This window comes from Sceloporus undulatus, chromosome 5, assembly GCF_019175285.1.
Source record: "Sceloporus undulatus isolate JIND9_A2432 ecotype Alabama chromosome 5, SceUnd_v1.1, whole genome shotgun sequence".
In the NCBI taxonomy this organism is placed as follows: domain Eukaryota; kingdom Metazoa; phylum Chordata; class Lepidosauria; order Squamata; family Phrynosomatidae; genus Sceloporus; species Sceloporus undulatus.
Window position 1 is genome coordinate 75,332,713 of NC_056526.1, and position 25,002 is coordinate 75,357,714.

General features: G+C 40.3%; 1 protein-coding gene across 1 annotated transcript in view; it reads left to right on the forward strand.

Annotated features, from left to right (window-relative positions):
• Positions 1–25,002, forward strand: part of PLXNB2 (plexin B2) — a 397,958-nt gene that overhangs the window by 255,175 nt on the left and 117,781 nt on the right. Inside the window, exons 4-5 of the mRNA XM_042469905.1 lie at positions 21,300–22,413; positions 23,512–23,694. Of these exons, the coding sequence (XP_042325839.1) occupies positions 21,300–22,413; positions 23,512–23,694 (1,297 nt within the window). The remainder of the gene's footprint in view (positions 1–21,299; positions 22,414–23,511; positions 23,695–25,002) is intronic.

The window sequence follows — 25,002 nt, forward strand, 5'->3', positions numbered from 1 at the left end:
TGCTGCAATTGAAAAACTTTTAGGTGCTGTTTAGGTAAAACATGTCAAATGCACTCCCAATTTTAACAAGTTTTGCCTTTGTTGGAGGTAGCCTGGATCCCAAAGGAAATTTCTTTTTATGTTGCTAATGGAGCTTAAATTTTATTTCCTGGACATTATAACTCGTTATATCCCAGAACTCAAATCGCCAAAAGGGAGGCCTTTTTCTACATGGATATCCTTCTATACCATCTTAACTGAGAACAAACAAAACAAACACATCTTGTTTTCGTTATTGCTACAGTTAACAGAGGTTCAGCTTCAGGGGGAAGAATATAACATAACTCACATGCTGGCCTATCCTACTGCTATTTTCTCTCTTCTGGGTGCTAACTGATGACAAGTAGGACAGGAGAAGAATGTGTGTTTGTACCTACAGGCCAGCTGCTTGAAAAAAGCACAGAATGACTTTTAAAACATACTTGGCTTTTCACTATGTTTTGCAGCCTTGGACCTCTGAGTAAGCTTCTTTCTAAAAATAACTTTCCAAGCTCTGTTCACAATTTCCCTTCTTAGGAAAGTTAACCCAACGAGTAGTAGCAAACTAGGTATTTCTGGATCACATGTCCTTCCCATTCTGTTTTAATCAGATTTATATTCCTGCTCATTGAATAAGAGTTGGTTCTTCTGGACCTTCTAGCAACTTTTAATGTAATGAATCACAATCCTAGTTAACCTATAATGTATTATTAAAAATCTTGCATCTGATTCTTGAATAGTTGTTCTGTTATTTTCCATCTTAATTTTTAATATTTGTGAATGATATCACAGCCACTTGCTAGTTGGCAACGTGTTCCATGAGATTCTTTATTTGATTTCCAGCTATATATTTCATTAAATAAGCATCTGAAGGCAGCAGCTTTGCATCTAAACTTGTGTTTTGAAGCTGCAGTCATTGATAGGTTTAATCAAATAAAACGAAGTCAGAAAATATCAGTTCAGGACTCTTGAACTGACAAATGGTGATTGTCAGGAGAGCCATTTATCAATATGAACTGTTATATGGACCATATCTTTTTCTCAAAGAGTAACTCTTCCGATGTAATAGTCTATGAGCCAGTTATTTATATTCAGCATATCAGTAGCTGTTCTCTGAGACCAAATCATGTCAAGACATGTCCTTAACATTTTGAGAATATCTTAGGTCATCTGTGGCCATTTCCAATTGTGGATTATCTTGATGAGATTCATAAACTGCTCAAGATGCATTAAAGAATTTGCAAAATCAGAAAGGTTAAGCGAACTTTATGTCCATAGAAGTATTGCAGCTCCTGTTGATTTTACTGTATCTTATTTATTTGTCCAGAAAAAGAAAACCACCTTGTGTTTATTGCTATTAGTTTTTAATTGGGAGGATATTAATACAGAAATAAACACTACTTCCATTTGGGAAGCAAAGCATCTCCACCATATACACTTTCTTAGAAAGGTAACTATGAATTCTGAAGGAAAACACGAAATCTGTCATTGGGTGGGTCTGCACTGGCCAGAATACGCCGGGCTCCCCCAAGATTATTCTGGCCCCAAATTCCCCCAGAATTCCCCATTTAACTGCTCTCTTTTGCTGCAGATTTTTGGCGCTTGTAGTGAACAACAGGCGGCTGCCTTCCCACATGGTCCCTCTTTGTCACCCAATGCCGCTGCTGAAGTTAGAACAAGGTGCCCAGTCATGCTATCAGTGCTATCAGTGCTGGTCTCCCGTAATAATAAATATATTAAAATAAACAGATACATCTAAAACAGGGGGACTTTTTAAAAATAAATCTTACGTTAATTAGCCAACATGATTATTTAAAAAAATCAGAGAACCACTCAAGGATAAGGAGGCTTGGAGATGTCTCATCCACAGGATTGCCATGCGTTTGGGACCATGGTCAGCTCAAGGGCAGTTAACATCAAAGCAAACACATTTATTAATGTCCTAATATTACTTGATGATTAAAAAAGCTTAATATATAAAAGTAGACTCAAGTAAAATGCATACAGCTTTATACAGCTTTTATAAACCTTTATGGTTACAGAATATTTTGCCATAACAATATTTTCTGAGAGAAAAAGCTGCTACAGCCAACATCAGCTATGAATTAAAATTTGAAATATTTTTTAAAAAATAAAAGAAACAACTAAAATGAGTTCTACATTTAAAATCTATTACATGGACATTTGGGGCACATTGCCACGTCATGGAAAGCCATAAATACTGGCTTGGAAAACTATTGACCAAAACAGACGGCCCTTTTGCGCTGCCTTCCAGCTGACTATTTACACCAGATCCAGCTTCCAGGTGCTCTGGCTGCACGATGTTTATATGTTGCACACTGCTGAAGCACCTTAAAGCCAGCTTCTGGCTGCAGCGGGGCAGAAAGTCCGGCTTTTTGCCAGCCCAAAAAGGAGCCGCTCTTTGCGGCTCCTTTTTCAGCCAGCAAAAAGGCAGATTGGAGCCACGGCGCACAGTTGCAATGGCCACAATCCAGCTTTGGAAGGAGTGCCTTGAAGCTGCCTCTTTGGGGCGGTCTGTTTATCCCCTATATTAACCAACACCTGCTAGTGCATGCAGTCTGTTCTTTCTCCCTTTGCCCAAGCAGATAAACAAACCAGAGGTACAACTCAAAATAGCTAGGATTCCTAAACCAACAAGAAATTCTGATTTTTCAAGCTGCTTTTTTATTGTGGCTTGTTTGGAAATAATTAGTGATAGACCCCATTTCTGACATGAAGGAAGTTATGTAGTTCATTCTGACTTCCTGGTACGCTTGTCCACTCCATGCAAGAGGAGAAACAAAATGAAAGTGATTGAGCTGCATGCATAAGCACACTTTTTAAATGTACTGTATCATAGGTTATCAAACCAAGATTGTTAACATACAATCATCAGATCACCATGGATGCTCCATATTGCACAGATTGACTGCCCTATTCATGTCAGTGGAGATTGTGTGCAAAGGAATAAGAACATAAATATGCCACTTCATTTGGTCATAGGGCATCTTGGTCTTTGTTCTTATAAAATGGCGGGTTAAATCAGGATCAGTTAAACAAATAGTGATTCTTCAGAGTCTAATTTACTGCAAAAAAACTATTAAGTCTCCACAAATGTTTGCAAAACACAGCTAACCTTCTGTTGATTTAGTATACGCAGTTGTGGAATAACTACTCTGAAGAAGATATTAGTGCACAAAACATATTTTTAGAAATGCACAAACATCCCCCTGCCTTAGAAAACAGTGAATTAAAAGTTCTTCTGGAACATCATAAAATACTGAATTCTTTTACTATAGCAAAATGGAATGTTGTTAAGTCTCCTGAGAAAATGTGGTTGATCATAAAAGAAGCATTTATGGATCTGGCATAGAATTTCCATAAATACTTACAAGAACTTTCCTATTTTGCAAATCTACAGTTCTCTCTCTCTCTCTCTCTCTCTGTGTGTGTGTGTGTGTGTGTGTGTATAATATTTCCTTGAATTTGCTCTGATTTTGTTGTTCTGTGTGTGCGACTGTGCAGAAATGTGGGTGAGATGCACATGTCAGTGTGTACAGGCATACACATTTTTAGAGGAGTTATCTGACTTGCCTCTACATTTCCAGAGCTAAAAGTAGTATTTTTTGCACTCTCTGGAGTAAATCATCTGTATTTTTTCCTGTTTGTGGTGGTAGTGTATTTTTCTTTGTCCCATCTTCCTTTGTTAACATAGTTTTCACAGTAGTATCTTTTTTGTTCGTAGGTTGAGGTGAAATGTCACATTTATTCGTAGAAACAATGTTTTTCAGAGAATCTAACTTTCCTGTTCTGATATCCATGTCCCCCAATTCAAGTAAATTGACTGGCTAGGAATTTGATGACTCATGTGGATAACAGAATGGTGTAAGGAAATAGCCTGACAATTTCATCAGATTTTTCTCCAGGTTGATTTCTGTAATAAATAGGGCATAATGGAATTGAATAATTTATTACCTGAAAAAGAAGAAGGAAAAAAAACCTTAAAGCTGTATCTGTCAGGTTCCTTGTAGCAGGACAAGTTATGGAGGAAGGATGGAATATGAACCATGCAGAAATGTATTTTGTAGAATGCTATGGAAGTCACACCTTTACTTTAAATACGTATAATCTGTACTTTGGGATTGCTCATATAAATAGGCTCAGCCATATATGTCAGACAATATCGTGTTTGTCTGGAATGTTAGTAACATTAAGGTTTAGAAGATGGATGGTCTTACCTAACTAACAGCCTAAGTGGTGCACTGGGATAATAGCTGTGACTGGAATTTTATTTCTGTTGGCCATGATTTGTGCAGGTTTTTCTCCCAGACTTTTCTGTCTTATAAGAAAATATCTTACAAGCTGCCACTTTTTTAAAAAAAAGGTTGAGGAAATATATGTAACAGCAACCTAAATCCAAGAGCTAGGCTCAGCTCAAGTAGACCCATAACTTGCATATGTGTTGATTTACCATTCAGCTTTTGATTCTGTTGGATCTACTCTGGTAGGCACTAGCAATTAGATTTAGCTCTGTACTTCTGTATAGACATCATACCAAAACATGGTTAAAAAGGTATAATTGTATTTTTATTGCATCATATTAATAATATAGTACAACTCAATATATATATTTATATCCTTAAAAGACACATTTCCACTAAATAGTTCTTTATACTTTCTGGATATTGACTTTACTTGAATCAGTCTGTATTTTCTGAATTAGCAAGCTATGGTTTACAATCAGGCAGAAAATGTAAACCAGAAACTATGTTTTGGATCAAGTCTGCATGGGCCAGAGTACTCAGGGTATTCTGAGTATTCTGGCCCCAGAGCTTCCCCAACAGCCCCCAGTTACCTGGGGCCCTCCATTACAATGTGGAACAGCTGTTTGCCTGCATGTCCCACTGTGGCATCCACCAACACCACCACCATAAGTCACTCACGATAAGGTTACATTGAGGTTCCCAGCATAATCACATGGCACCTCATTCTGACCTGAGAGCAAGTGACTTGCTGTAGCGGCCATGGGCGCCATAGCATGATGCATTGTAAACATCCATGATCGCAACAGAGGGCTCCAGTTCTTCCAGAAAGTGAGTTTTAAAAAACACATTTTATGGAATGTTTTTGGGAAGGGTTATATAGTTGGTTCGGTGCTGAGCTGACTGAATTTTGTCCTGACAGTTCACACTGGAATCAGTCCCTGCCCAGAGTATTGGGGGAGAGAACAACATTTTATATGCCCTATGTGGACAATCCTTTGGAATGTATTTGCAAGCCAAATGTCATTCTAGCTATTGTTTGGTATATTATTCTAATTGGCAAATCATAGACAGATTATTGAAATCAAAAACTGTGCACCTGAGAACAGGAGTGTTTTCTAAAGCTTTGTGTTTGAAAAGGCAGTGAACAAAATCATCTCTGCTTGTTGGACATTTGGATGTTTCAATACAAGGTTTAGGGGGAGAGCTATAATTAGCACAAGCTACATTTCAGCATGATACCAGATTGGAATCGGTAGCACATTTGCAGTTAAGTGTGAGACACTGTGGCCTTTTCTCTGGCTAATTATTTGCTGAGCCTGAATAGATGAAGGCAGAACCATCTTGGGTGGCTCAAGATTAAAATGCACAGGCAGAATTTATAACTTTACCTCACAATCGTTTTATGGCCCCACTTGAGCTAGGTGGAGGAACAGACAGGTTTTGCAGACAGATGGCAGTCATATTATTTTAGGTCAAAATGTGGTTGATGCCATGTTAGCTCCATGATCAGGTGGAAGCAATTTTTGCTTCATTCTTTTCTTATTTTCAATTTGAGGCAAACTGTTGCCAGACTCCACACTCTTCAGAAAATATGGATTTGAAGTATGTAGTGTAAAATATATTTAAAATCACAACAATAAAATTTCGGAGTCTGGCTTTAAAATAGGTGAAACTTATATATCATAGGTTTGGTGCCCAGTTTTCTATCTATGGGACCCTCCTGGGAAGGCCACACAGACTTCCAAAGATGCAAGGGAAAAATGAAAACAAAAAAGTAAAATTTTGATTAAAAACAGTGCAGGTCAAACTGTGTGTGGCTTCTCTCTCTCTCTCTCTCTCTCTCCCTTCCTTTCTTCCTTTCCCTCCCCCCTCTCTCTATTTCTCTGGGTTTCCATGTCCCCATGTGCCTTCAATACGCCTACTGACTTATGACGACCCCATGAATTTCATAAGGTTTTCTTAGGCAAGGAATACCTAGAGGCAGACTTGTCAATCCATTCCTTTGAAATATGGGCTGCAGGACATGGTATTCCTTGGTGGTCTCCCATGCAAGTACTACCCAGGGCTGACCTTGCTTAGCTTCCAAGATCAGATGGGATCTTGTATGCTTAAGCCACAGGGGCTCTCTGCAAAGCTTTTAAAATGTGCAGAACTACTTCTGGAGGTTTGTAGGAGAGTTTTTGTACTCTCTCTCTCCTTTCAGAAAAAGGAGTAGGGAAGCCCCAAAGCTCACGTCAATATTTGGCTCCAGGGCCACATGTGCTCACTTCTACTATACATTAACAGATCCCTACTGACTCACATGTAGCGACTAGAGTTTTACCCAGATGAATGTATTATTCAGACTAATCTAAACCAGAGCTAGGAACTGATATGCAGAAGATCATAGAATCATAGAATCGTAGAGTTGGAAGAGACCACTAGGGCCATCCAGTCCAACCCCCTGCCATGCAGGAAATCCAGATCAAAGTATCCCTGACAGATGGCCATCCAGCCTCTGTTTAAAGACCTCCAAGGAAGGAGACTCTATCACCTTCCCAGGAAGTGCATTCCACTGTCGAACAGCCCTTACTGTCAGGAAGTTCCTCCTAATGTTCAGATGGAATCTCTTTTCCTGTAGCTTGCATCCATTGCTCCGGGTCCTGTTTTCTGGAGCAGCAGAAAACAAGTACTTCTTCTTTTCTTCAGAACAAGGTTAACTGGAAAGAGAGAGGCATCATGCAGATTTCTGAAAGAAGAAAAGGGAGTAACCGCATGCTAGGCACTAGGAATATATGCTGCTTCTATATATATATATTTATTTTTGTTCTGTTTTGTGCCTTTTAAAGGGAAGTAAGGAGGTTTTTGTGACTGCTGCTTTGGCAAGATCATTAGAGAAAGAAGAGAACTGGATCAGCAACTGAGTCTGCTTTTTAAAAATCACTTGAAATGGATAACTAAAACATTTGATTAGTTTGTCATGTTTACTGAATACTGGAACAGGAATTCCTTTGTAAACATAATGAAACAGGAAATCTAATTCATATGACCACTTAAACCATTTGCATGCATTCATCCTTTCATTTATGTTTGTTTGTTTCGTAGATATATCCATTTTGTGGGGTGGGGATAACAAAATCTGCTGGTTTACAAAAAGAAATGGCATCACATGAAACCATGATGATGGGATAAATAAATAAGGAAATGTATTTCCTCTCATAGAAAAAATTTCAGACTTGCCACCCACGGATTCAAGCATTCGCAGACAACAAGCCCGAGTTGTTCCCAATGGCAGCACATGCACACTGCCTTAGGGATTGTCCCATTGTCCTGTGACAGTGTATGCACACAGCCGTACCACCATGAAGTTCCGTTGTCCCCAATGGCGGCCCAGCCATGTGCATATGCTGCCATTGGGGACAACGCAGGCTTGAACATCCGCAGATTTTGGTATCCTTGAGGGTGGCTGGAAGAGATCTCCGACAGATATCAAGGGTCAACTGTTGTATATTGAAAACATTTTATACTGTGTTAGGGAGCTATACAGTTACTATACCATTATAGTGCTATGATTCCACTTTAACTGTCATGGCTACATCTTATAGTGTCCTGGTGTTCGTCATTTGTGAGGCACCAGATAACTCTGGTGCTATCCTGTAAACCCCAGAACACTACAGAATGTTGCATTGGCAGTTAAATGTGGAACTGTGTAGTGTGTAAAGCCCAAAGAATAAACAATATTTTATTGTATATATTATATGGAAAAAAGTAAATTAGGGAGTTATGTGACCAAAGGAGTCCAGGAACTGGTGCAAGTTTAGGTAGAATTAATTGTGTAGCATGGAAGGGTCTTCAGTCAATAAAAAGCACTTTTCTATCATATTGCTCTTTCATGATTCTACCAAGTCTTTCTACCACCTAGGAAACATCCGACTTGAGCAGACAAAAATGGCACCAAAGAGTGACTAAAATGGTCTCTTACAGCTTTTTATGCTGTTTGTTCTTCCTTGCCCTTTCTCTAAGTACTGACACATTTCATAAAAGTACCATTTTCTTTTGAATAAATTTGAACCTCTTGATGATGAACAGGTCATGAACTGCTTTTGTTCCAGAACCTTGAACAGAGTTGTTGCATAATTTCTTGAAACCTGGATATTTGGCCTTTCCTGGTCCTTTTTTCCTCCATTGCTGAAGAGATGCATTAAAGTTCTTTAAATATTCACTTCGGTGTAATATTATGTGATTATTGGGTTTACTGAGGTTTTTTTTTTTTAAAAAATGTAATTATATTCCTGGCTCTCCAAAACTGTTCCAGTGAGAAAAAGAAAAGCACATTGACCTTGTCCTTCGAAAAGCATTGTCTCATCCTTAGGTCATAATATGTCCTTAATAGATCTAGTTCACTTACTATGCAGCTCCCTGCGTTCCCCCCCCCCCACTAAAGTTGAAGATGAAGCTTTGTGCAGAAGGTTTGCCATACAAGTACTGGGTCATATAAAATGTGGCTGTCCAACTCACTGGGCCAGCCATTTGCTGCGTGGGCCTGAGGCAGAGTAATGATTCAGAAACCTTAAATCTGCCAGGGACATGCCCCTAGTCCTAGCTGACTAGATCCAGAGGGACTGTGAGACAGGGCGGATGGAGGGCCCTTTCCCTCAGCCCCCCTATCCTAATTTGAAGGTTTCTCCACTGGGGGTAGTTACCAAGGAGGCGCCAGAAGATTACTGCCTAATCCACCACTTCTCTTACCCTAAGGGAGTGTTGGTTAATGACTCCGTTCCTCACAAGTTTTGTTCCGTGTGCTACAACTCTTTCAACAAGGCTATTCAGCTAATTAGGGCTTGTGGCCCTGGAGCCCTTATGGCCAAAGTGATATACAGTTGGCCTTTCGACTGCTTCCTGTGTGCCTGGATGAATTTTTCCTTCTTGAGTTAATATTCTAGGGTTCTTGTACTTTGGCAAGGCTATGCATATGGGATGCTCTGTGAGCTACACTGCCTTTAAGGCATTCAGCTTCTTTCTGAAACTTCAGGCCCATTTCCTCTGATGGCCCATTACCTTGGTGACTTCCTTTTCGTAGGGTAGGCTGGAGAGAATGGGTGCAGCAGATTGCTTGAGGTCTTCCAAGCCTTAGCAGTGGAAGTGGGGTTCCCCATCGCTCCTGGGAACACCGAGGGTTCCACGCTGGCCCTTGTTTATTTGGACATCCTTATTCATTCTGACAGGGAGATCTTGTGCCTGTCTACAGATAAGCTTGGGGCTCTGTGAGACTGGGTTAGATTCACCCTTGATGCTCAAAGGGTCACATTCAAAGACATCCAGGCCCTGCTGGGGATCCTCAACTTTGCATGCAGGGTGGTTTCCCAGGGGAGGACATGTTGGCTAGAGTCACTGGCGGCGTGCAGACTGCCCATCACTGCATTCACATTATGCAGGGAATTAGGTTGAACTCCAGGTATGTTTGAAATTCCTTGAGGGTTTCAAGGGAATATCCCTTTGACAAACCCTGTGGGAGGTGGGACAGGATTTGCAGGTCCACTCTGACACAGCAGGCAGCTTGGGTTTTGGTGTCTTCTTCCAGGGCCACTAGTGAGCACAGAGATGGCCAGAGGGATCCCAGAGTCCAGGATCTCATCTTCTTAGAATTCTTCCCTATCTTAGTGGCAGTCCACATTTGGACTGATGCCTTCAGGAACAAGAAGATGTGTTTTTGGTGTGACAACCACGCAGCAGTGAGGGTCATTAACTGGCAGTCCTCCAGATTGGAGAGGGTCATGCTGCTGGTCAGGCAGTTTGTCCTGCATTGCCTCAGCACCAACATAACTTTTACATCATGCTATGCCCCTGATATAAATAACAAAATCACCTATTCTCTCTCTTGTTTCCAGGAGGTCAGATTTCGCACCTTGGTGCCAAGAGAAGACCCCTTGCTCACACCTTTCTCTGAGGATCTCTGGTAGCTTGGGCGCATACCATGATGCAGGGAGTCCTCAATTCCCTGCCCCCTTCTACTCACAAAGCTTATGGCTGGACGGTCACCAGCTTCTTTACCTTTTGCAGGTAGCAGGGCTATAGCTTTGGGTAGCTGGTCCGAGAGCGCCATATACTGCACTTCCTTGAGCATATGTTGGGTAAAGGTTCAGCCCTTTGAACTTTGGTGGTGCAGTTAGCGGCCATTACCTTTTTCAGCAAAATGTTAGATCACCCTCATCCATGCACCTCCTTCCTCGTCAGAAGAGCGCTTGAAGGTTGGAGGAAAGCGTCCCCCTGCCGGGCAGATATTAAAAAGCCCATTACATACCAGTTTCTTGGAAGGCTCATGGGCCAGCTCAAATGGGTGTTCCACTCCAAGTCCAAGGTCTGCATGTTTAAGACAGCCTTTTTTACATCTTTTGGGGGACTTTCCGAGTGGGTGAACTTGTCCCATTGTCAGACATGGCCAGCAGGGCACTCACGTGGGAGGATGTGGCCTTAGAGGGAGATTCAGTCTCCATGGTCCAAATGTGATCACTTGGGTCCGGGAACCACTGTCAGGCTGCAAAGCTCAATTGAAGTAAGCTTTGTCTGGTGCGGGCCACCATAGATTTCTCAAGTGGCACCAACCTCTTGATGACCCACTCTTCAGACATGATGACGGATCCTGCCCTCACCAGATTCCAATTTGTGGTGGTGTGAAGGCTAGCCCTCTGGCATCTGGACTTACCAGCGGCAGAGTTTGGCAGGTATTCATTCCACGTAGGGGCAGCCACTTCCACAGTGGCATGGGGACTTCTGGTGGAGGACATCAAAATGCTAGGCAGATGGAAGTCTGGGGCTTATGCAGCATACATTCACCCGGGCCTGAGTAGCATTTGAATCAGGCTCCATATTGGGCGCCACCAGGGGCTGCCAAGGAGGGGGGTGGCAAGTCAGGTCAGCCCCTCTTTATCGGTTACAGCTGGGGGTTGGCAGAAGGCCAGCCTGGTGGGTCTGCCTTTTGTGGCTGCAGCATGGGTCTCGGATAATACGTAACCAGTGTTGCAGAGCATTGGTCCAAGAGGGAGTCTCCTTGGGACCCAAGAGGGTCGGGCTGGAGAGGGGCCGCCAGTGCATGGGTGAACCAGCATCCCTTGGTGATAGGGCACATGCTGGCACATGCCCAGCAATTTCATCTGTCATCCCTGATGTCTGGTGGCCGGCTCATCAATCAACACATGGGCTGGTTGATGGCAGATCTGGACCCATACTTCAGGCCAACCCAGTGTAAGCTGCAAACAATAAAGTTGTGGCCTTTTTCATTCAGTATGTGGTCTGGTGTAGTTATTTGCACCTTGCTCCCCTGCAAATAGCTTGCACACAGGTATTACTTCAATTTCTTGATGTCTGCATATGTCTGTGTTCTGTTGGGGAGGAGGTACCAAGAAAAGTTGTTTGTTGCTGTGTTCTATTTTGAAACACTAGCCCCATTGCCCAGAACAAGCATCCTGAATATTTTTATTCTGCAACTTTATCTTGTAGTGGAGACACTTTGATATACTTTGAAGAGTTTACTTCTGTATGAAAAAGAATTAACTTAAACTGAATTTTAAATTTGTCACAGCAACCCCTGCAGGGCATAATTGGGGGCAGGAAGGGAGCAGGTTTCTCAGGAAAAAGTGCTTTGCAATTCAATTAATCCCAACAGTTGTACTGGGCAAGAGAGAAGCCTTGATAGTTTTGGAGGGAAGAAGAAAGAATGCACACAGCTTGAGATTGGTGCTGGAGAGGACTGCATAGCTAATAAGGGGCTGTGTCAAAGACTCTTTATAGTTCACAGCTCTGTGAAATTTCTGAGAGCAGACCCTGGACGTGTGCTTCTCTGGGACTTGGGATTTAAATACAGGTGGAAAGGAAATATTGGTTTAGGACATCAGGGCAAAAGATGAGAAAACCTGTCTCCACTATCCTTTGTGCCTCTGGACCAATAGCACAACTCCACTTGTAGCATTTAATTGTGAACATATGGGTGACCTCTTGTGATTTATGAAGATGCTTGAAAATTGTAATAGGGCCATTATTCTAGCCATGGCTGTCTCCAAGAGAGATCTTTTGTATGGCAAGATTACTGACTTCAGGGGTGATCACTCAAAAGCAGGGTGTGCATTATACTCTTTCAGATATCTTTGGCTCATGTCATCTCAGATGTGAATGTGAATTAGCAGAGCCTATATGGTCAGTAGTTGAAGTGCTAGGCCTGGATATGGGTAACATGCCAACTATGGGTATAGTGGTTTAAGTGTTGGACCTGGATGTTGGGAAACCAAAGTTCAAATTCCAGTTCTGCCCACGGGGTGACCTTGGGCAAGTCACACTCAGCATCAGAGGAAGGCAAGGGCAAATACTCTCTGAACAAATTCTGCCAAGACAACCCCATGATAAGGTCAGCATAAGTCAGAAATGACTTGAAGGCACACAACAGTAATGACATTTGAAGTCATTTAGATCTGTTAAACAGCTTAAATTTAAAGGCGTACTTCTCCTGAGGGTCGATGTCTGCTAGGAAGAGCCTTCTACATGTCATGCCGGTGAAGATATGGGAAAGAAGTCTTCTCAACTATAGCACCCTGATTGTGAAATGCCTTCCTTTTGGAGACCAGTTGGCCCCGATCTAGCTTCAGTCTAGTGCCAAGTGAAAACATGGCTGCTTATCAAGGCCTTTGGGACCTAACTGGTTTACTATAAAAATGCTTGTGCGCATGGTTTGAAACTGTTTTGACTTTTAAGCCTGTTTATATATTATTAAATAGTTTTAGTGAATTGTTTTAAATTGCGTTAATCTGCTTAAATCAGTTTCACTTGTATGCTTCTCTGAGATCTCATAATATAGATCAGGCTGTGATTGAGAGAGAGAGAGAGACGTAGCCCTTGCCATAAATACAGTACATGGTCTCTATCACACACAAACAGTAGTAGTGATTCCTGCATTCACTCCTAAAATACAAGCAGGAAAAGCTGGGTGCAATGACCTCCACATGAGCATCTGTCCTGTTTCCAGACTCTTCTTCAGATGACATGTCCACATGAACTGTGGCCTGCTGAGGTGAAAGGTAGACCTTTTTGTTCCTTGGGTTTGAATAGATGTTGCTCCCAAAGGGCATGGTTCCCTTTTTCTGTGGGGTTTTTGAAGGAATGTTCAAATACACCTTTTCTGTTTAAGCTTTAGTATAACTGATTGTACTGCCTTTTCAGTGCTGTCTTTGCTTGCTTGTTGTTTTAAATCTGTTGTTACATCCATTGCAAAATCTGCTAACAAATGTTTTCAGTCAATGTTGTTGAGAAATTTAAATGTCAGAGGCAATTCTTCATCTAGGAGTATGAGGAGTTCGCTCAGTACAGCTGGGCTGTAGTCATGTCTGGCATCTCTGCCTGCTTCTCTGGGTGCTTTCCTTAAATCAGAGCCTTTATAGCTTTTCTCCTTCTTTTCTCATTCAGCTGTTTGGTTGACGACCTCAAGGGAAGCAATGTGCACTGCCACTTACCCTCAGTTATGTATCTGGACTTAAATGCAGCAACTGCTGCCAGCAAGGAACAGAATTAGTGGGCTGTTAGAAATGTCAATATGGTCTCTGGGCATGGGCACATGACTTTCCCTCTCTTGCCTGAAACTTTTCTGCAGATTGGATATTGACTTTTTGGTCTCATTAGCCAGTGGAGCTGATGATTCAAGCAGTTCTTGCCTACCTCCCACCAAGCAGTTTACTTTCTTGCCAACTTAGACTTCTGTTCTGGCACCAATAACCAGGTTCTCTTCCCTCTCATCTTCCCCTCCCTCCTTCCTACAGTTCTACACTTCTGCCTTTGGCACTTCATGCTGTTTAGCCCCACCAGCATTGTAGTTCCTGCTCTACTGAGTTATGGTTTATTTTAGTATTATTATTTTAAAGTGTGGTTTCTGAAGGCCTGGCATTTGTCTTTGCTGGTCTGGAGCTTTGGGGTCTGGCTTGAGTTTCTTTTAAGCTTTCCAAAATCTTTCAACATCATATCAGCCATAGCTGCCTGTGTGATTAATGATTGAATGAGAATGCTGGAACATTTTGAGCCTTCCTGTTTTTTACCCCCATTGAATAATAAATTGTGTTTTGTGGGCCTATCATGGGTTGTTTCTTTTCCTCCCCCCCCCCCCCCCCCCCCCAGAAATGGTATGTCTACTTCCTCTCTCCCAAGAAAAAAACAGAAATTCATTTCTATATTCTAGGGCTAAGATTGCCAGAAACACCTTTAAAAATTCAAAACTGTCTTATATCCTGTTAAAAAAAAGATATGAGAAGAGAATCCTTGGATGTGGATATAGTTATAAATACATACATGGGTATCACTTGGAAATGTGATTGCAAACTTTAAGCGTTAGTACTGGCTTTAAAAAACCATAACATGTTACTCATTGCCTTCAAGTAACAAGTAGCATTACCTGCTATTCATATAACAAACACATTGTTTTTAATAATTTATTTTAAAGTCACCTAAAAATAGAAAAGCTCCCAAATCGACAATATGTTGAAATCTCTGTGAATGCTTACAATCTAATGATATTAGTGTTGAAAACAAAATCATTCCTTATAACATGTTACTTCCAAGTTGTTCTAAGTCTGTATATGTTCTCAGTTAAAACAACCCTGTTGTTGCTGTGTGCCTTCAAGTCACTTCTGATTTATAGTAATCCTAAGGAAAACCTATCACAGGATTTTCTTGGCATAATTTATTCACTTATTGTTTGTCTTTGCCTTCCTCTGAGGCTGAGAAAGTGTGACTTGCCCAAGGCTGCCCAGTGGATTACCATGGACAAGTAGGGATTCAAACCCTGGTCTCCCAGTGTCCTAATCCAACACTCAGACCATTACAATACATTGGCTCTCCAAAACAACATTTAAAAGGCCCAACATTAACTCTCTTCTGTGTGAGATTCTTGAAAAATCTTGAAAGCTGATCATCACAAGATAGACATCACAAAGTAGATTCTAATACAGCATTCACTGAAGTTCTTTGGGGTGATGCTTTCTGAACAATGTTCAGGCAAGTCATTACAGCAGGGCTGAATGTCCATATAGGTTGTCTGAGTGAGGAGAGCATTAGATACATGTTTGCTCTCCAGATCATGGGTTTTGTCTTAAAGGCATAGATGGACTTTCTCAGGGTTAAAAGGCTGTGCCTTTTTACAAAAAAAAAAAAAAAAAAATCATAGAAAGATGCTCATTACTTTAACTCAGGGAATACACAAACTATTTGAAACAAGTTTATTTAACTCTTATTTTAATTTGTCTTCTTCAGATTAATGGAAATGAGATTCTTTCCCCACCTCTGCAACCAGTGCTTTAGCATTTTTCTTCTTTTGTTTTTAATGTGGGCACAGCTGCATGTGTGCCATCTGCCAGACTTGCATGCATATTGAATTAGTGTTCTGTAATAGCTGATAGAGTATTGGTTGCTTCTGAAGGTGTGTGTACTCTACAGTATGCTGTTGCTTGTGAGTTCATTAATCAGCCTTATTGATTGTATATTAAAGCTTAGTAAAAAACCAGCTGGGTCTCAAGTAATTATTGATGTAGGAAGACATCAGAACAACAGAATAGAGTGTCAAAACAGTGGAAAAACCAAGAAGAAGGGACAAATTCTTCCAGTCAAATAGCACTTTCAATGTGCGAGTTTTGTAATGAACACTAATTTTAACCAAGATCTTCAGCTGTATCTCAATTTTGGTTTTACATTGCTACAGTGCCTTTTGAGAGTAGAGAGAATCCAAGTTTAAACATTTAAATTAAACCTTTAAATTTTGAAAAAAATATATAAAATGGAAACAGTGCAGCTGGTCTGAATACAGTACAAGTGCTGCATGTGGCTGTCCAGATGTTGCTGACCTTTAGTTATCATTATCCCTTCCTCTTGGTATGTAAGACAACACTGATTGGAGTTGCTGGCCAACATTCAAGAAACCACACATTCCCATCTCAGTTAAAAACGAGTTGTAGTAATGTATGGACAATCCTGATTTTACTGCCTTGTATTGCTAGCAAAAGCAAGGAGGTATTGTGAAGTCGAAGGTTTTCATGGCCGGCATCCATGGTTTTTTCTGGGTTTTTCGGGCTATGTGGCCATGTTCTAGAAGAGTTTCTTCCTGATGTTTCATCAGCATCTGGCGAAACATCAGGAAGAAACTCTTCTAGAACATGGCCACATAGTCTGAAAAATCCACAAAAAACCAAGGAGGTATTCTCACAAATTCTGATGCTTGGCTACCTAGTGGCCATGCTCTGCTTGAATTCTTGCATCCTTGACTTGCTGCTAAAGTGTGGGAAGTTAAGGGACAGTTATTATCATTATTATTGTTTTGCATACCCTCAGGTTACACTGCTGGAGTTGATCACACTGTTAAGGATCAACATCCTAAATCACTCTCTGTGCCTGGGCTATGGAAAAAGAAAATATGAATATTTTTTCCCATTCCTTGAACTACAATATCATTTGCATAATACTTTTTGGTGGATGTTCAGAGCATTTTGCATAACTCCTTAGACCTTAGACTATCCCTCTAAAGCAAGTCACTGTGCTTTAGAGGTGTGGATTAAAGGTGTGAGAGGATGGCCTGTCTAAAGCTACTGTGGAAGATCATGACTAAGGTGAGGTTGAGCAAAGTCCATTGTCATAGACAACCCTGATAGCTTTTGAAACCCCTAAGGCAGTGGGGCCTTTAGTAATACAAGCACCCTTCTGTATCAGTGAACTAGCCATCTGCAGATTGGAGTATCTGCAAATGGCCCCATCTCATTGTCATAAATAGTGGTGCGTGCATGGATACATCCATGCCAACTTGGCCACACACATGTTGGCATCAATTGATGATAATGAGACTTGAGGTCTCATGACTTTTAGTGTCCGTGGGGGTGGTGTCTGGAACCAAACCTTTGCCTGTATGGAGAGCCCACTATATACGCAATTTACAACACTCTTGATCAGAATAAAATAATGATATACACATTATAATATGGTGTCAACCATATGTGTACAACTCACCAAGATGTGGAGCCAGCAGTTCAGTTTCATGCAGTCAGACATGATTCCAGTGTATACTGATGTGTGTGTGTTTGTTTGTGCCTTCAAGTCACCTGTCAATTCATGGTGAGCCCCATGAATTTCATATGGTTTTCTTAGAGAAAGAATACTTATGAGGTGGTTTTGCAAGTTCCTTCCTCTAACATGTAGACTACATCACTTGTTATTCATTAGCGTTCTCCCATCCAATTATACCAACAACTTAAATCTGCCCTGGTAACATACAGACAGCCAGTGTAACTCTTTGAGTGTTACATGTTGATGATAAGGTTCTCAATGCACCAACCTATTTACTGAATTTTGCTCCAGTTCTGGACCATTCTTAAGGGCAAGCAAACACAGAACATGTTCCAATTATCTACAGTAGTCTTCTGGTTGCCAGTGAATGAATGAGTGCAAGGGCCACTGGGGCAAGATTATCACTGTCCAAGAATGATTGTAACTGATGTGCCAAACAAATAGTTATGTGCGCACTTTTGGAAACCAATGTGTTTCTGTTTCATCTAAAACAAATAATATGTAGCCCACAGGCGCATCTTTTCCATTTTCAGATTCAGAAACTATCATTTTGTTACAAATATAACATGTGATCACTGCATATGTCAAAGAGGGCCTGTGACCAAATCATAGTCTGTTTTTAAAATTGATTTATCTTTATATTTTGCTGCAAATAAAATCTAAGGGCCACAAAATATGTTCTATGAGTGTTAAGAGCAGATGTCATCCATCAAGCGGGGTCCAGTTTTGAAAGGAGAAATGCAGAAAGATATCAGGTAGTCCTGCTCTTAAATGTTTATTCTGTGGCGTTTTCTCTCTGGACACCTATCTAGCAATTCTTTTGCTGTGGGGGTTTCAGCTTTCTTCACAGCAACAATGGCAGCTGCCTTTACTCACAACCCTGTGAGAGTCGCCAGGCACTACTGCTGTAGGCATGAGTTGCTCCAAGGTCAGAACAAGATGCCCAGTGTCAATGACATGGCTGGTGCCTTGTTCTGACTTCAGCAGCTGTGCTGAGCAACTGACAGGGACCACATTATTATTATTATTATTATTATTATTATTATTATTATTATTAAACTTTATTTCTAATGCGCTGTAATTATACACAGCGCTGTACAAAGTCGGTAAAATTAGAGAGAATATAAAAGCCTGCCCAAGGCGTACATTCTAAAATAATAACAATTAAAAGAGGAATAGTTAAAATTACCATATAGAAAAGAAAAAACAAATTAAAAACATCAAATCTCAAACAAATCACATCACATCGAATATTGTCAGACAGCCAGTTGACAATCACAAATTCCCTGAGAACGCTTCCCTAAACAATATGGTTTTCATTGGAAGGCAATTGCCCATTTTCTCTGTGAGAGCCAAAAGCATGTAGCAGAATAGAGCAGGTAAGGTAGGAATTGAGGTCCGCAATACTCCATGGGCACCCCAGAATATTCTGGCAAGTGTAGACCTGCAGTGAGTCTCTGATACTAGTATTCTTAACAGAGAGAAAAGAAGCTGGGCTGCAGGAAGGTAAACCACAGGAGTGGGGAAAGGTCACCTCCCACATCCATATCCCTCATATGAGGAAAGATCTGGCTATGAGATCTATTACCCCAGATTGCCTGAGTTGATTCAGTTTATCTGGCTGACTAAGTGGGTTTCCTCTTGCTTCTTCATCACTTCACATGTATCTCCCATGAAACTATACCCTCAGTGGGGAAAAACAACCATCCCAAATATGAGGGTACTCTTCTTTATTTACCCACATGACCTGTCTTCTCCCCCCCCCCCCCAAATCATAACCCTGCTTCATGTTTTGATATGATTGGAGCATTTGATATTAAAGTGCCTCCATCCATCTTATTTATCTGGTATCATCATATTTCATTTGGCCCTGATTTTTATAAGGCAAAGTTGGAGGGAAAGACTTAGAATTTTACACTACATTCATTTTATTTCTGTTTGGAATTAATTACATAGCTGTGAAACCATTAGCTTTTCATGATTTCTCAAAGCTTCTTTTATAAAAAGAAATAGTGTTAATAGATGCACTTTAATCTTCTGAGCAAATAGATAGGTTGGGGGGGGGGATTTAACACCTGAGCAATAAGAAGCTAATATTTCATCCAGTGCTCCTCTCAACCTCTCAATTATTGGGTTCAGTGAATAATTTTCTCCTGAGAAAACTTTGTTTCTACCTCTTGGCTTGTTTTTTGAGTTGATGGAATCAGGAAGCAATGTAGCAACAATTCCATGCAAGAATACTAACAGCAGAAACAGAAAAAAGTAGCTTGTGTCATGTTATTTTACATGTTATCATGTAAATTTCCCTTCCTCACATAATTACTGGAGGGGGGGGAGGAATTGCAATATGGTATCAGTACTTCTGTATGTGGATACTGTACTTCATTTTAAAGATTCAGAGAGAGAGAGAGCAATGGAATTAGGATTGCCATTTTCTATGGCAGTCCCATCTTCCTTTATATTAGGCAGTTCTCTTTCCAGCTACCAAATGCCAAATTGACAATTATGAGTCCAAGGGGACAAGCCTTCCTTTTTTTTTTTTTTTTTCATAAGTCATGTCTATAATGTAGAGAAACTTGCCGAAACCAGTTTTGACAAATTCCATAGGCAAAATGTCTCTGTTCCAAATGCAGCAATTCCAAAGTGGACTAGACAGTCCTAGGTGAATTCAGGGTTTCTTCAACATTTTTCTTATGGTATGTGTGTAATTAACATACATAAGAAGACTGTGAGCAGAGATAATTATCTCGATCTTACTCAAATTTAACATTCTAAATATTTCCACAATTATTTTTTTAACAGTGAAAACTTAAAATCATACTGTTATCTATGTTGACCTCCATACTAATTTAAGAATCTTGTCCTTTAAACAGTGCTCCAGTTTGAAGTCGAAGGCTTTCATGGCAGGAATTCATACTTTTTGTGGGGTTTTCAGGCTATGTAGCCATGTTCTGGAAGAGTTTATCCCTGATGTTTCACCAGCATCTGAGGCTGGCATCTTCAGATGCCAGCCACAGATACTGTCGAAATGTCAGGAATAAATTCTTCCAGAACATGACCACATAGCTGGAAAACCCCACAAAAAACTATAGTTCTCCAGTTGTTGTCAGTCTAACTAGACACAGTAATCGTATCTTACAATCTGTTGGTCTTTTTGTTGGTGATTTTATATAGTTAAGAGGTCGGGATGACCTATAAAGCCTCATACAGCTTACGTCCAGACTATTTGAGAGGCCGTATCTCTCCATATGAACATGCTAGAGCCCTAAGATCTTCAGGGGAAGACTTTCTCTTGGTCTCACCACCATCACAGGCCCACCTGGTGAGGACACAAGAGAGAGTCTTCTCAGTGGCTACTCCTACCTCTGGAACTCCCTTCCATGGGAGGCTAGGTTGGGCTTGTCCCTCCTGTCCTTTCGTCAGAAAGCAAAAACAGTTTTATTCGGGCAGTAAATAAATAAAAATAATGGGATAAATTGCTTAATTGGGGGGGGGGGGAACTGCTGCAAGTTTCCATGAATAGTGTACTGCATTGGAATGGCACGTTATAATGTATACAGTAGTTAAAATAGCAGCCTTGGAGATGGTTTAAAGGCTTTGCAGTTACAAAGTAATTTCTACCTCCTGCCTCTGTTTTTCTTTGTTTCCCTCTTGGTTCTGCCCTGCCTCATGTTTCTTTAGTGTACCTTGCACAGTTGGTAGGGAGTAAGCTCAGCTTGGAGCAAAATCGAAAAATAGGCAAGATGGATGAAAAGTTATCATTTTGTCAGCTGCATCACATTGAATGCTCATTCGCTCTGGCCCTTGATAAATTACTTTATGTTGGTTTACAGTTGAAAATTTCAGTGCATTCAATATTGGGGCAGTCTCTTCTTGAATTACGTTTTTGAAATGATATCTTCTTTAGAGTTTATTTTATTTTAGCTGGTCTGTAATATATCTCTCTTTACCTTTTAGGTATTGCACAGAAATGGCTGTATGGATTTGGACACTGAGCATTCTGAGCTATTCTTGTATTACCTGTGGATTAAGGCCTAAGAACTGGGATTCATTCCAGAGTAAGACAGAACTGAGCCACCTAACAGTGAATCATGAAACAGGGACAGTTTACTTGGGAGCAGTAAATGCCCTGTATCAACTAACAAAAGACCTGAAACTCTATCCTTCAATTGAGGAAGTATCAACGGGACCACATTTGGATAACAAAAAGTGCACACCTCCTATTGATGAAAACCAGTGCACCGAAGCAAAAATGACTGACAATTACAACAAGATACTTTTGCTGGATATGCAGGAGAGAAAAATTGTGGTTTGTGGGAGCCTCTTTAAGGGCATATGTTCCATCAGAGAACTTGAGAACATTTCGAACAGAACTTACTATGAGAATGGCAGTGGAGAAAAATCATTTGTTGCCAGTAATGATGAGAATGTAATCACAGTGGGGTTGATCACATCTTTGAAAAAAGGTAGAATGATGTTTGTGGGGAAAGGAAATGGACTAAATGACAACGGAGTAATAATAAGCACCCGACAGCTTTTTAATGGAGATGGTAGAGAGATTTTTGAACTGTATGCAGATCCTGCTGCTATTAAATCAGCATATCCATCCGCAAGCTCACAACAGTTTCTCTATGTCTTTGAAAACAATCAATTTGTATATTTTATTTTCAATCAGAATAATAATCCAGGCACTGTCAACCGGACACTAATTGGGCGTCTCTGCAAGGAAGATGAATATTATCATTCCTATTTTGAAATGGACTTAGGATGTCAGGATGACAGTGGACCTTACAACCAAAGTAATGCCATCTATGCCTCCATACCCGGACAGATTCCAGTGGGTAAAATAGGAAAAAATAATGAAATCTCATCAGAGGATACAATGCTTATTGGACTCTTCAGGAGAATGGAGAAAGAATCCTTGGAATGTGCCATGTGTGTATTTTCCTTGAAGGAGATCAATGAAAAAATGGAAGAAAACAGGGAAAGGTGTTATATGAAAGATGAACGGGATGTGTTTTACAAACCATTTAGAACGGAACAGCCCCCATGTACTACTCCATCTCACCAGGTAAGTAAACCATTTTATGTTCTACTGTGTATCATCAGATAAACTTTCTCTTTAAGCTGCCATGGAAAGGTTAAGCAGCTATCTAATGTTTTGTAAACACATATTTAGACTATGAAGTAGAAGTGTGAGACCTAGTGACTGGGAGTGAAACACAGCTTCAAAACAAACCATGAATATTTGGCTTCAGATACATTTCTGCATAACATTTACAATCTTCTCTTTGTCTCTTGGAATGTATCAAATTCCATATATTAAGATTAATCTTCCAACTTGCAAAATATTTTATTTTTATTTTCATAGAGTGTTCACCTAGACAAGCAAGATGTAAAATTTATCTATTCTGTTACTTCAGAGCATCCCAATCCTACCAAGCAGGACAGATTTAAATTATTTTGAAATTTTAAAAGGTGCTTCACTTTGGCTTGATCATGTCACTGTTTCCATTACTGTCATTCACAGCAGAAACTCTCATTGGTATTTTGTGTGATAACCCTATGAATGAGCCTTTCAGTAAGATGGCTGAGGTTTGAGAGGACAGACTCTTCTCTCTTTACTAGGAGGCATTTTTCTAATCTTTTTGAAAGGGCTTGTATGAAAATATAAGTCAAACTTAGGTGAGAATAATACATCGGGCACTCATCTACTGAGGTTTGGTTTCAGGATCTCCTGTGGTTATGGCATATAATGATGTATTTTATATAAAATAGCAAAATCAAGGTTTACTTTTTGGAATTCAAATATTTTTGGAATATTTTTGAGCATTGTATCATAGAATCCGTGGATGAAAAACCTTTGAATATAGGGAGTAGACTATATATTGTCAGTGTATTTGTGATAAATCTATGAAAACCTTTACAGCTAGTTATCCCAGTATCTGAAATTAAGCCAAGTTTGTCCATAGGAAAGCCACATTATGGGCACAATCCTCTTGCATGACAGTGTACATTTTCTGTTTTTCTGTAGACCAGGATGACATTGCCCATAGGCTGTGCTTAGTAGAATATTCTGGCCAGCATGGTTACACATGAAACCTAGTTTCAATATTTACTGTTATCATCTGTCTGAATGTGTTGTTTCTGTCCTGACTTTATTTCTTAGAATTCAAGCAAAACTTTTCCATGTGGTTCTGAACATTTACCATACCCTTTGGGGAGTAAAGAGGGGATTTCTGCAGAACCGCTATTGAAAAAGGATGGCATAAATTTGACTGCAGTTACCTTTACAGTAGAGAATGGGAAGACTGTAGTATTTGTTGGAACCTCTGATGGCAGAATTCTGAAGGTAATGCCTGCTGTGGTCATGTTAAAAAAAACCCAAAACCTGGTGTTCTTTAGATATTAAAAATTATGATTCAGCTGTAAACATATGTTTATTCAAGATGTTGCTTGAGCTTTAAACTAAACAAATTTTCAGTAAAGCTTTTCAAGAAGGAAACCTGATAAGAAAACTAAAAAAAATATATGTTTTAATGTATTTTGAAAATGAGATTAAAAATATCAGTAAGTTTCCTCATGCCTCCTAGCCCTTCCCCAATTAGATTACTTTGCCCTTCCTTTCTTAGCCCAGATAAGATCACACAATTTAAATAGTGGGAAGATAAGGGCATCTATACCATACAGGACTTATTCCAGAATTATAGACCTAAAAATACAGAAAGCATCTTAAATGTGTTGGTGTCCCTTAGGCCCTCCTGGCTCCAAATTCAACAAATTGACTTAGGGCTCGTACAGACAAGCCAAAATAAAACTGCTTCGGGTCACTTTGGAGGTATGCTGTTTAAATGATGCATGTGTCCGAAGAGTTCAGAAGCCGCGCCAAAGCCATGCTCCAGTCCTAAGGACTGGAGCATAGCTTTGGCATGGCTTCTGGCCTCTTAAGATTTGTATGTCATTTAAACAGCATACCTCCAAAGTGATCCAAAGCAGCTTTATTTTGGCCTGTCTGTATGGGCCCTTATTTGTGTCCTAACTAGTACAGTCAGGAGAAACCCCTAGATCCTGACTATACTTGAACAAATGTGCACAGTCCCAGGTCCACCAGTGAAAGCAGGGTCAGCTGCATTGTATAACTGGATGGTTGAAGACTTCTATGGGAAGGGTACCTTTCATAAAACAGGGTGGAAGTTGGATATACATTCAGTTATTTCAGATGTGGAATGGCAACACATATGGTCATGTCCTCCTTATAAGTCCAAGCCATCTGTCCTATGGGAAAACACATTGAAGGTGGTATACAGACAGTACCTGACCCCTGTTTGCTAGCAGAAATGATAAGGAAGACATCTCCTTTGTGCTAGAGGGGTTGTGCGGCAAGAGGTACATATCTACACATGTTTCTGGACACAGATTGTTCAATTGATTCCAGACATCACTAAACAAAAGGTCCAACCCACCACAGAGCTGCTTGTCTTGTCAGGATTCAATCTAATAATAAATCTCTCCATCACAAAGAAATCGTAGCTTTTTTAGTTGTTACAGCTAGACTAATCATTGCCAGAAACTGGAAACTAGGTCATTTGTCCATGGATCAATGGTGGATGAAATTCTGGGAAGGATGGTAAATGGAGAAGTTTACAGATGATGTCAGGAT